We start from the raw sequence: 14,485 nt of genomic DNA, 5'->3' as shown, positions 1-14,485 counted from the left end.
CAAAAACTAAGTTAGTGGTGTAGGCATCAAGAATCAAAGATATTTATTTTTGTTAAGCTAAGCTACTAGCTAGAGTACTGGTGAATATGAGAAAACTCGCTTTCTTCAAAAAGTGGTATTTTCTTAATTTGTAATAACTTGGAAAATGGAAAATGGAAAAAGCCAATTCAAATCGTTTTCCCAACGATAACGACTCTGAACAATCTTAGCTAAAAGCATTTTGTGTCTAACTACTTATAGCCCAGACCAGAAGACAACCATTTTGAGACAGTACTGCTTGCCATTTTTCACATGCCTTTCTTATACATACGCCTTAGAGTAAGCCTTTGTTGCCATTTTCAAGATTGTTAGGTACTTGGAATTATCAGAGGAATCATTAATGATAAAGGCATGAAGAATAGCTGAGATGTGCAAAGATAAAAAAAAAAATGGCAATGAATATTACTAGGGAAGGTTATATTTATCGGTTATCATTTTTTTTCTTATCGCTTCTTATTATTAATTTTGTTATCGTTGTATCAAAATTAAATTAACACCTCTCACTTGATGTTATTATGTATTTATTAATTTGATTTTGACAAAAGAATAACAAAATTGATAATAAAAAATGATAAGAAGAAATGTAGATAAGTAGTAACCTATATTATTATCCTACAAGGTGGATTTTTGGCCTTATAATATTAGTGGTGTCAGGAAGTGGTTTGGGATGACAATCCCCTCTCTCGTCAAGTTTATAAAAAAATTTAGAATTATGAGATTAATATTTCTTATATTATATGAGATAATTTTATTTTTTATGTATATATTTTAATATATGGGACCCATGTGAGTGATGTAAAAAGAAGAGAGAAACAAAAAAATTCACACACACATTTATTTATATATAATAAAATTATTTTTTATAACACGAAAAATACTAACACCTAGACCAGATAGACTTAAGAGGAATACACTGTAGTATACGTTAGTTGTTAATTTTTTTTTTTGTTATCCTAAGTTAGTTGTTATCTAATTCAGCTTTCAAACTTTTGTCCTTATTAGTTTTTTTTGTATGAAATATTTTTTCAAATATGGATACATATTGACCCATCATTATATTAAACAGAGAATGTTATATATATTTATAAATTTTTTGTTTATAAATTCTTACAAACTACACTAAATATGACCGATCATATTTCAATCAAGAGTATATGACCGATCATACTTAATATAATTTTTAAAAAATATTTATAAACGAATCCTTCCCATGTTAAACTGTTTAAGTTAGTGTGAATTTTATTTCATTCACACCCTCACATTATTTTGTCTTGCTCTGTCATTCCTGAATTAATAGAGTAATTATTGACCCTAGCAAGCTCCATTTACCCTATATATAATAGTATTTCTTCATAAAGGGAATAACTTTAATTTTTTTTTTTTTTAATGTTTAACGTTCTTGGTGGATTGCATTTGACATATATAGAGTCAATAGTATAAATATTTTAGTTCTTAGCTTTGATTAAACATTAGTTTTGACTCATTAAACGAATGCTGATACATTATTATATATAAATTGACGTCTTGTGGTATGAAAGTTGGGATGATAAAAGCCTTAATTTACAGAGAGACAAGGCTTATTATCATTGGTTGAGCATCTTGTCTTTAATCTTCAGGCTACCATCTGCAAAGTGATATGTTTCCTCATTATTATAGAAAAATACAAAAGAGAAAAAGTTGAAGCCTTTCCCCAAAACAGAGGATTATGCATACAAGTCCAACCATAAAAGGATACACATAGGGTTAGTCGTTAGTGCGTGTGCCATTATAGGACTTCTGGAAACTTTGGGCATAAGATAGGCATTTTGGTTTGATGTGACTCACTTTCTCATTATGAAAATAGGATAAAGTAAGGAAAAGATACAATAAAATGGAAGAAAAATGAGTCATCTTTTTTTTTTTTAAATGTATTATATATCTAACATGTATGTGGGCCATAACGAGCTACATTTGGTTCCTACCTTTAGGTGGTGTTTGGTTGAGGAATTTTTTTTGGAATAGTAGGGAAATGAGATAGATAGAGAAATGATTGGAAAGATAGATAAAGTGAGATAGGTAGAAAAATGTAAAAAAAAGTTGTTTGGTGGGAAAAAACTTTACTGGAAAAATTAGGTAACTTTATAAAATCAACAATGCATTAAAAGCCAGATAACCGGTTTTCCGAAAAATCCCACCTTCAAATTGGGTTTTTAAACAGTGCGGATATCTATGTTTCTCATAAATCCAGACAAATTGAATAGATGGGTTTTTGGTGAAAAACGTTGAAACAAACATGGTGTTTCTAAAAGCCATACTTGAGAAAGATAGATATCCCCTAAAAAACTCCCAACCAAACACCACCTTAAGCTCTTATGAAACCACCCCCTCAGACATGAACAGGTTTCCCAAAACTGAATAAGATTCTTGATGAACATGTTCAAAATTCCACTCACATAGTAGTTAGCAGCCTAGTCAAGTTAGGTTCCGTTCTTATCTAATATTGTTTGGAATTTTATATTTTTGTGCCATCTTTTGTAATGCTAATAAGTAATAACCACAAATGTCAAATTTCATACTTTCTTATCATTTTCTTTTGGCATTAAAAAGTGCATAGTGGTAGACACTTCGCACCAACTGGGGTTGCCTTGCCTATGCGAATTCCTTTACTTTGTTAATGTATCATTCTGTTCAGAAACATTACATAGTCTTTTAAGTTCAATAATTTATTCATTAAATTGTTTATCTTTTTACATAGTAAGTAAGTAAGTATTCTAGGGTCTGTTTGGTATCATAAAAAATAAAATCAAATAAAATAAAAGAATTGAAGATTTGGATGAGTTATTTATCCCTTTCTTTGGTATTATTCAATGAGAAAGAAAGACAACTATCTTTCCATTATTTGGTGTCATGAAGAGTCAGTTGAGCTGGACCTTTTCATTCAAACCTTGGCAAATGAGTACTAGATCTTGACCTATTCCAAGTGGGATTATAGGCCCAACTGATAAAAGACCCAAAAGACTATGACTTAGTAAAGAAAAAAACACAACCGTCTTGTGTATTTGTGACAATCCCACAACCACTTGACACACATGACCAGTTGTTTGGTCAATTGCAGCTATACGATATCAGTTGCTCAGAGCACCATGACCCCTATAAGGACCAATACCTTAAAGATAGATACCCACATGTCACTATATCTACAAAGGCATAGCCTGAGAAGATTACCACTATCCACTAATAGAAGTGAAGACCATTATACTAAGGGGGAACAAGCAATATGCTCATATACTAGAAATAAAGAGGCATTAAGCGTTGGTATGATCACCTTCCATAAATACTTGAACACTTATTAACTTGAGCATCGAAATATCTTGCAAGTAGTCACCTCCAATCTCCTCCAACTACTCCAAAGCGCCAATTCCAGCCCAAGCATCTCGCCAACCAATCAAGTAACTCGCAAATAACACATCAACCCAAATACAACTCTATAGTTACAGGCTCAAATGTGTTTGATTCAGTCCAATAGTTATTGGACGAATCAATACTCATTATTAGTTATAACATATAATTGTTGCCTCGAATGAATTTTTAATCTTCCCATTATTGTAAAATATGTTTTCCACAATTTTAATTCAAATGGTATATATATATATATATATATATATATATATATATATATATATATATATATATATATATATATCCATAATTTTAATTTAAATGATACATATATCTATCAGTTCATTGATTATCCGATTAGTTCGATTGGAGCATTGTTGAATCTATTATAAGGGCAACTCTTCCAAAAATATTTTCATTTTCATTTTCAGCACTCGAATTTGATATCTCAATTTAAATGATGTTAATTGACTAGTTTTATATTCATACAATAAACTCTCCTTATCAATACGTTATTGATATGGCTCTATATACTTTTTTTTCTTTTAGTCATATGGCGCTAATATTTGTTAATGAATGACATACTTTTCATTGACATGGTATTATTTGTGTTAAAATAGAGATGAGATGAAGCTGACAAAAACAAGTGTCACACTAACATTATGTAGTTAAGGAAACTTACTTGTATTATAATTTAAAGAAAAACATTATTTATACAGAGAAATTTGAATACTTTTTTACACGTAAAAATTCTTTTTTAAGTTAATTGATCACAGCCCTTGCCCATATATGTGTAGCAAAAATGAAAAGAACATACAACTCAGTATCAAATCAAATCACACGAACTCATATGATGAACGAAATTAGAACTCCTCTGAACTTATCTTCTTCAGCTATCAATCGTTTTTGTTTTTATTGTTTTGATATTATCATCAATCATCTTTAGTTGTACTCCTTTTCTTGGTATGATAATTATATTGACATGTGAACATTTACTATACTGTTGAAATGATTGGTTAGAGCACAATCGATTTTTTATCTCACACTTTCACTTCTTGCTCTGTTTCATCTTTTCAACAATTCCTCCCAAACAGCTTGATTTCATTTGAATATCAAAATAAACAGATTTGAATTTGTTGAAATTTTGAAAAAATAAGAGCTTCCACATGATATTTGTATAAAAAAATGCACCAAGATGTGTATTCATATTTGATATAATTAGGCATTAGCTATATGGAAAAAAGTGGGACGGTTTGGGAATGTGGCCCAATATACATGGGCTGGTACTAACACGACCCAAAGCCCTAAACTGTAAAGATACGGTCTAATTTTCTAGTATGCTTACTGCCACATCACTTTTTCCTATTTACTTTTTTTATATTTTGTTATCTACTGTGAGACTTTTTTTATTTATACTAGCGTATTGAACAAGGTGTCAAATGTCAATCTGAATATTTTATTTTATATTTTTGAAAGAAAATACGTATAAAGTACTTACCTCTTGAATTTTTCTTTTCAATTATCCAAAAAGTTATCATTTAAAAAAGAATATAGTACTTAGTACTTGAATTCTTATTCAATCATACAAAGTGTCGATAATATTTTGAAAGAATGATAATGTAATTATCTTAATTTTTTATCCTTTGTTTTTAGTTGTTTCGAATGAATTATATTAGGAAAAAATATTTGTCCTTTTAAATGACACAATTTCTGTTATTTCACTCTCACAAAGAGGTGGGACCCACACCTTTTATTTTTTTTGTCCACTCTCTCTCCTCTTTTATCTATCTTTTTCTTTCACTTAAAATAACACAACTTTACATCCTTTAAAATGATACACACTTTTTCCATTATATTAACATTTTGAGAATAATCAAAATGTGATGAAATAAGGGTAATTTCCTTTATAACATACATAGATAATCTTGCATTCACTCACACGACATTTGGTCTTACGAACTTGTTTCCCTTGGATTTTGTCCTCTTCTAGATGTTCCAAATTAGAAGTTAACTGTATCCTTGCTCGTTGATATGTAGGCTTTCCTCATTTGTTCCCATATGAAGAAAGTCAATTCAGAATGCCATGGTTGTGATCACGTCGAAATAACTTAAAAAAGAAGCAAACAAATTAAGGGTCAAACAAGAATTGCAATGCAGGCACTGATACACACAGTTAAGAGCCAGTGATGTTGGATATAGACATACACCTACCAACATTTTGAGCAACAAAATTGGCGTTTGATAGTGCTAGACACTTTCCTAGCTATCCATGTATATAGAACAAGCAGAGAATAAACACTTAGCACTTGGGAGTAGTCAAGAATAAGAGGGTCAAATTTACTCCATCATATATAAGCATTTTCTATAGCTACTCTCTCAGCCTTCCAACCCTTTCTTCCCTGCTTCTTTTTCTTTAATATGTAGAATTTTGTAACTAATGATAATAGTATCAGATTTTTGCCTTCCTTTTACGATATAGCTTCCTTCATTGGAGACATAGGATTGGGAAAAATAATGTTTACATCAATTGACTAATATATTTACAGGTTAGACACAATAAATTATAGATTTTATACTTCTCATGACATTGTAATATGAGAAGAAATATTTTTCCTACACATCTTTTAATTTTCGTGCTGACATTGATCTCACACATGACTTTTTCTAATATATGGATCTCATATGATTTTTGTTTTTATGGCATAAAAAAACTCATTAAGTATAAACCCATAAATTATATTAGATGACTAACATTTTACAGGGTTATCTATTTTCTGGATTAGATTTTACATGGGATTTATTTGCTTTTCTCGCACTGTTCACAATTTTCTGACTTGCTATAATGGATAATCTCTTTTGTCTCTCATCGTGGATTTCACACATCATTTATTACCAGTATCTGTGATGCAATGTTCAATTGAAGAACCAAGTTGGTTACAACAATTAGGAATGCTAGTTAAATCAAACTTAAATGAACAAGCTAACATTTTTTATATTAGACACCACTTGAATTTAGATGTACGTATGCAAACATGTTTCTAAATGGCATGGTGTCTGTAGAGTAATTTGTTTATTGTGACTTTATTGGTGAGATGGTGTTTCCCTAAGCACTTGATTAATTTTCATAGTGGGTCGTTTTTGCATTTATAGGACTCTTCATATGAATAAATTAGACACAGAAGGATTGGTAAATGATATTACTGTATGCATTGTATTTAGGGGTGTAAATAGGCTAGGTTAGGCTTTGATTTAAATAGATCAAGTTTGTATAAAAAACATTGAGTATGGTCTGGTCTATTAGCCTGTGTAGCTCCAAATTATAAGTCTGTTCTGACCTATATTTAAAAAAAAAAAATCTTAACCTAGGCCTCTTAACCTGTTTAAGCCTATTAAACATTCAACAATTAAAAGAATAATCAAAATAATATTATTTTATTATTCAAAATTATTAAATAATAATTTTATTTATTATATTTTAAATAAATAATATGATATAGGTCAGCCTGTAGGTTTATAGGCTTGACATGTATAGAAAAATCTATGGTCTGTTTTCTAAATAGATTTTTTTAAAAGTCTAAACTTATTCTATTTTACTACTTATAATAAGTTAAATCTGACCTAATATAGACTAGGCCGTAAATCCCTGTACACCAGCCTATTTTATTTACATAGTTGTATCCTCTTCAGCTTCACCATTATGCATCTCAATATTCTAGGCGAACCATTTATGTTCTACATCTATGTGTAGTACAATATATTCAAGGCCTAATTAGTGCGTCACCTTCCTGAATGATATTGCTTTAGCGCACCTAAAAAATGAACTCTATTTGCGACCCCGTCTTCAATTTTTTTATAATTTCAGGGTCTGGAACGATGTATATTTAATATTGTCTTGATTAAAAAAATGATATTATTTGACCAAGGTTAAATTTCTCTCTGAAAATCTGTTAGGTTATCTGGACACAGCTGTAGCCCCTATCATATAAAACAAATAAGCAGTCGCGTAAATTTAAAACAAAAAGAATGTAGTTTACTTATGATCATAACAAAGACAACTAAAGAAAGGTTGGATTAATAGGATATATGGATATGTATGATGTGTTTATCCTACGATTAATTTTATTATTTATTATTCGGTTCATCGATTATTCGATAAATCTGATTTGAGTTGAGTAAAAGTGATAAAGCTCTCTTTATCAAATTTTAACATAATTGCGTATCAAGTTTTAACAGAGTTACATTTGTAGATATTCAAATTTGATATTACTAATTAAGATGGCACATCTCTAATCAATTGATCCACGTGTTTGGTGGTCTTACCATTAATTTTTTAAATACTAATTTGGTGTTAGAAGCTCTAATAGACTAGGTTTCGAGTTTGAGTCTCTTAATGAAATTTTAGCATGTATAAATTAACTGAATTTAATCATTTAATATGTAATAATAGGGAAATATAAAAATCATATTGTAAGAATAATATTGTTTATTTCTGCAATTAGTTTTTAATTATGTACTCCCAAAAGTATATAATTAATTTTTTTTTAATATTATAACTATGTACTCTAAAAAGTATATAATTAAAAATAAATTACAGAATATTCTGTAACAAAATATTCGATATACCCGTGATAATATTACCATCTAAATAAAAGAAACCAAAGAGTTGGCCTAACTCAGACATACAAGAGCATTTTCAGTATATCGGATATATTAGAATTTAGGGTGTGTTTGATACAAGGGTATAAAAAAAATTACTGATAAATCTTTTCTGGTAAACCTCAATTATCATGTTTGGTAGAAGTAACAAAAATTAATTTCCGGATATTCAAAGTTTACCGGTAATTTGATTTACAAAGAAAAGTCACTATTTAGATTATCAAAAATAATATGATAATTCAGAATTTCAAGTAAAGAAAAAACACAATAACAATTTTTGAGACAAAAAAAATTCCAACACACATCAAAATCTAGAACCAGTCTATCAATTACAAAAATAAAAATAGTTTGAATTTTTTTTTTGTAAAATAACCTCATATTTCAAGTCATATTTCGTTCTAAACCAAACATAAAATCAATAATCTTTACTTAATATTTCTGGTAATATTTTAACGAACAAACACTTTTTTCGTAACATTCCGAGTAAATTCAATTTTTAGTGTATTTTTAATAATTGTGATTTTTAGATATCAAAAAATTTCTCTTGAATCAAATATACCTCTGATGCATCGCATTATATTTTACCAAGAGGACCGTAAGACTGGATCATCACAGAGTCTATTTTCTGATACACAAGATCTCTTTGCAAGAAAAGTGTAAAATATACTAACTTAACTTGGTCACGTAACGTATTTCTATTGAAATGATATATCTGCTGCCGCCGTATTACAATAAAATTTTCGCAGATACACCTTGGATCCTTCCTGGGTCAAGTGTGGAGAGGAATTCCTAATCATCAACCTTTCTTTTTTAATTACTTTCCGTGAATTCCTTCTCCCTATGTTGTTTTCTAGTCACTATTATACAATAGTACTGCAAACGGATCATACGATAATTGACAACTCACTTTATGTTGTGTTTTCTTGCAGTGACCAAGTAAAATAGAGTTATTTTTCTAACCTGTCAAATCAAACCAAATTGCAACACTGTATTGCATAAAAAGACAAGAGCCTTTATATGAAATTATATAGTTGAAGAGGTTCACATGTCACCCGAACAACTAACTCACATGCGAATTTATGTCAACGTTACAAGATCCTTCTTTCTTTTAAAAATTGTTTGGAAATAAGAGCAGGTATGTATATGACGTTTACTTCTAATTAAAATACTATTTCTTGAAATAAAGAATATTTCAATTATATATAGAGACGTTTTCATACCACTAATTTAATATTGTGACACCGAGATGAAGGATTATTTTCAATTCAAACTTAAGTCCTTCGGCCGGTTGGGGTTTAAGTTTAGGTTATTTTTATTTCTATTTTTTGTGCTTTTAGTTTTTCTTTTTCTTACCATTTCCTACTAATAACAATAATAATAATGATTGATAAAAACAAAATACCATAAAAAGAAATAGAAAAGGAACAAAGTATGATGAAGAATCTTTTGTGTGGTACACTATATAATAAAGGCAGACTCCAACGTTAGTTAGATATAATAATATGAAATCTTATGTTCGGATACACATTATTTTTTAAGTAATTTTTGCATTAATGTAATTTTCAAGATATTTTGAAAACTTATAGAACTATAAAAAAAATCATAAAACTATATTGCTAAATAAAATTAAATCATAAGAACACATTTTGTAATAAACTAATATTTCAACGCATAATTAATTATTTTTTATTTTAATTTATGAGAGAATCAAATAATAATAAATAATGATGTCTGAAAATAATAGTAAATATTAACGTAAAACTCATATACACTTGTAGCAATTAAACTCTTTCCTAGTAGAAATAATAAAAAGTCGAAATATTCATATACATGTCCATGTTTTTAAGAGAATTTATTATACGAGTCAATCAAGATTAAGCATCTCTTTACACATTTCAAATATGAATAGTCAAAGCCATGCATGGTCCCGTGGAGCATGCCATCTTCACCAAAAGTTGAATTTATTTTCCACTTTTAATCTTGTTTGTTTCTCATTTAAGTTGGTCATTAAAAAATATATAATCTCATTCCTTCATTTGGGTTTTATCTTAAAAAATAACCGATGCAGCTATAATCACAGATAATAATAATAATAATAATAATATTATTATTATTATTATTACTACTACGAAGAATGTTATACGTATAATCTATTGTCGTTTATAATCTCTTACAGTAGTATTTTAACTGTTAATTTTTATTAATTTAACAGTTATAATTTATTGGATGATATTTGTTAATTATTAATTTTTAATAAATTATAACTTTTAAATTGATAAAAATCAACGATTAAGATATGATTGTAAGAGATTATAAATGAAAATAAATAGTATATTTATTTATTTATTATTATTATAGGATAGTATATGATATTGTAAAACCAACTAATGTTACTATCAATATTACTACCAATCAATTTCACCGTTAGATCAATTATGTTGATCCAATGATTATATTTATTTCCATTTTGTATGATTATGATTTCCATATGAGAAATCATAACCATACAAAGGTGAAAATAAATATAAAACATTAAATATGGAAAATCATAACCATACAAAGATAAAAATAAATATAATCATTGGATCAGTATAATCGATCTAACGATAAAATTGAATTAATTGATAGTAACAATAATAACACTGATTGATTGTTACAATATAATTTCCCTATTATTATTATTATTATTGTTTTATTGTCTCATGAGTCATGACACTTTCTCTTTGGTTCTCTGACATTTTCTTCTTCGACCTTTCAAACTATTTCACTCTCAGAACTTCAATGGAGAAGAAGAAGAAGCCTACACCTTCCCAATGACAACAACTACACCTTCCATTTTATCTTTCTTTTTCGCCGCCATTTTCTTCATAACCGCCGTCAACGGCCTTGGCTCCGCCGCCACCATCGCCGTCACCTACGGCACCGCCACCGTCTGCGGCATAGTTGCCGGGGAGAAAAACCAGCATATCCAATGCTACCAAAAGGGGAAACGTGTTCCGGTGATCCTTCCAAACGTTTCCTTCGAGGCAATCTCCGGTGGCCGGAGCTTCTTCTGCGGCCTCAGGTCCGGTGGCTTCAGCCTCCATTGTTGGGACACCAATGTGTCAAGCTTGGTGTCCAAACCCAGAAGGTTGTTTCACAGTGATGTGGTTCAGTTGAGTGATGTAGCAGTTGGTGATACTCAGGTTTGTGCCAGAGAGTTGCATTCTGGTGTGGCAAGGTGTTGGAGAGGAGGTGGGGGAAATGGTGATGAGTTTCCTTCACCTGGTGAAGGGTTTAGGTTTAGGACCATCACTTCTGGGTCTGGTTTTTCTTGTGGGGTTTTGAAGGAGAACAATAAGGTTTTGTGTTGGGGTGAGGGTGGGAACATTATTGGTCATGAGATTCAGAAACTGTTTGGTAATTTGTCAATGTCAAGTTTAGTTGCTGGAGTTTCTCATGTTTGTGGATTGACCCTTAATGGGGTTTTGGTTTGTAGAGGAAACAACAATGGTTCTTCTAGTCAATTTGGTGTTATTGTTCCTTTCAGTTCAGCTTCAGGGTTTTCAGGTCTTGCTTTGGGAGAAGATTTTTCTTGTGCTATTAGGAGCACAAATGGATTTGTTGTGTGCTGGGGTGGTGTCAATGGGTTTGATTTTGATAGTGATGTGATAAAGGGTGTTTCTTTTGAGTCATTAGTTGCTGGTTTGGATTTTGTTTGTGGGTTGACAACTAGGAATTTGTCTCTGATTTGTTGGGGTCCTGGTTGGTCTTCTAAGCTTCATTTGCCTAGTAGTGATCTTCCATTGGGAATGATTCTTCCAGGTCCATGTGTTATTGATGCTTGTAGTTCTTGTGGTACATATCCTAATTCTGATATGCTATGTCATGGGTCTGGAACTATTTGCTATTCATGCAAGACTGAGTTTCCACTTGCTTTGCCATTGCCACCACCACCATCATCATCACAAGTTCCAAAGCAACAGTCTTCTTCAGCTAAAGAGAAAAACTTAAGGGAATGGTTGGTATTTCTGGTTGTTGGATCAGTTGGGGCTTTTGCAGGTCTATGCACAATTCTTTATTTCTTTTGGATTGGAGCAAGAAGATGCTTGAAGACAAAAGTTGATAATTCTGTGCAACCCACAAGCAATGAGTCTGATTCCTATGTGGATATAGTTCCCATGCCTAATCAAGGTTCTAATGGCACAACATTAAGATCTTTTTCTAGCAGAAGGCAGAGCTCAATAAGATTGAGGAGACATAGGAGTGGTTCATCATCAAAGCGTGTAGACAGGACTGAGAGTTTCTCATTACGTGAACTAGCCATAGCCACAAACAACTTCTCAGTAGATAATAAGATAGGTGCTGGTAGCTTTGGCAGTGTTTACAAAGGCAAGCTAGCTGATGGTCGTGATGTAGCCATTAAAAGAGGAGATACCAGCACTAAGAAGAAGAAATTCCAGGAAAAAGAAATTGCTTTTGATTCTGAATTGGCATTGTTGTCCCGGCTTCACCACAAGCATTTGGTGAAGCTAATTGGATTCTGCGAGGAAAATGATGAGATGCTTTTGGTTTATGAGTACATGATCAATGGGTCACTCTATGATCATTTGCATGACAAGAAAAACACTGAAAAAAGTAGCAGCATTTTGAATTCTTGGAAGATGAGAATCAAGATTGCATTAGGTGCTGCTAGGGGAATTGAGTATCTTCACAACTATGCTGTTCCATCCATTATTCACCGAGATATTAAGTCCTCAAATATACTCTTGGATTCAAATTGGAATGCTAGAGTTTCTGATTTTGGATTGTCACTAATTTGGCCTGAGACTGAGCTCGAATTGATGTCTACCAAAGCAGTTGGAACTGTTGGATACATAGACCCTGAGTACTATGTCTTGAATGTGTTAACAACAAAAAGTGATGTTTATGGTTTAGGAGTGGTGTTGTTAGAGCTTCTGACAGGAAAAAGAGCTGTGTTCAAAACTGAAGAAGGGTCAAGCCCAATTGGAGTGGTGGAATACACAAGGCCAAGGATAGCAGCAGGAGAGTTGTGGAATGTGTTGGATTATAGAGTTGGACAACCAGAAGTGAATGAGGTTGAGTCTCTTGAGCTCATGGCTTACACTGCTATGCATTGTGTGAACTTGGAGGGAAAGGAAAGGCCTGACATGACTGACATTGTTGCTAACTTGGAGAGGGCATTGACTTTTGTTGAGGGTAGCCCTGGTACCCTCTCCATAACTTCATTCTCTGCCCCACTTGAATGAAAATTCATCCTTGAATAGATTCATGAAATTCTTTTTATTTTTTGCCCCCCTCTTCAATTTCTTTTTCTTTTATAAAATTATTCTTTGTGTTATGAATGTTTGAACTTTAGGTGAACATAAAAAGACCTTTCTCAACTGTGTCAGGTCCAAAAGAAAGACAGATAAAAAAGAAAAGCAAAACTATATTAGTTATGTACATGATTTTGCTATAATGAGGTAGATGTCACTTCATCTGTTGGACTTATTAAGTGAGGTCACCTTATTTGTTTCTTCTCAAACCACCCAAATTATATAGCCATATTAGGAATTGGTAGAAAATTTGAATATATTTAGTGATTGCTTCCCTCATTATTATTTTCTTAATTTAATTACTGGCATAGGAGACATGGGGCATGCAGCATTAATTAGTGTTCAGAAAAGTTATAACCTTCCAAATTTGAGTTCAAAATCACGTTAGGAGCACATTAATTTAAGCCCATTTTCTACGGATCCAGCTTCATTCATGCTTACACGCAACAGATGTGATCTGTCCTAGATATTTGTAAATCTATATGGATTTGTTCCTCAAGCATTTCTTTTATATAATATAAATGTGGGATAAAATATTCTGCTTACTAATCTTCAACACCCTTAGATCAGAATCTCAACTAACTTTCACTTATTCTCTTTCCGTTTGAGATTCTGATACAATAATATTGAAGATGAGTAGGTAAAGTAAGCATGAAAAGAAGTAGGCATAATATCCTATCCCTATAAATGTATAGATAAAAGATCACGAATATCTATGAATTTGTTCTCGTAATTTTTAATTAACAATTATTTTATACACTTTGTTCTTTAAAATGTATCCTCGATTAGAAGCTGATTCCTTTGAGTAATCCATTTAGAAGCAAACAACATGTTCTATAAATCTTGACAAACAAAACTATCAATAACGAGAATTATAAAATTTAAATGTTAAGCATTCGCTAATTGTGGTATCTCGAAGTCCTAAAATTTCTTTGTAGAGAACAATGAGAAGAAAATGTAAAGGAAGTGGTTTCCTCCGTTCGTCATGAAGCAAAACGAAGACCCTTATTTTAGGACTATATAACTCTTAAAAAAAATAAAATACTATGCCTTGGATAGCATGAAGCACATTTATACATTTACTAAAAGTCTCG

At 31.1% G+C, this 14,485-nt stretch overlaps 1 protein-coding gene across 1 annotated transcript; it reads left to right on the top strand.

Moving 5' to 3' along the window:
- Nucleotides 1-2,296: 2,296 nt before the first annotated feature.
- LOC133291627 (putative serine/threonine-protein kinase-like protein CCR3) lies at nt 2,297-13,322 on the top strand (the record flags this gene model as incomplete). Its single annotated transcript, XM_061489913.1, has 2 exons — nt 2,297-2,334; nt 10,931-13,322. Coding segments are annotated over 2 exons (2,430 nt in total), but the record flags the coding sequence as incomplete, so codon positions are not given.
- Between the last annotated feature and the right edge of the window lie 1,163 nt (nt 13,323-14,485).

Source organism: Gastrolobium bilobum, unplaced genomic scaffold (genome assembly GCF_033153095.1).
Source record: "Gastrolobium bilobum isolate Gb01-03AN ecotype WA unplaced genomic scaffold, APGP_CSIRO_Gbil_v1 utg19392, whole genome shotgun sequence".
NCBI classification, from domain to species: domain Eukaryota; kingdom Viridiplantae; phylum Streptophyta; class Magnoliopsida; order Fabales; family Fabaceae; genus Gastrolobium; species Gastrolobium bilobum.
Note: the sequence above shows the minus strand (reverse complement) of the source record. Positions and strands in the feature narration are given on the sequence as shown.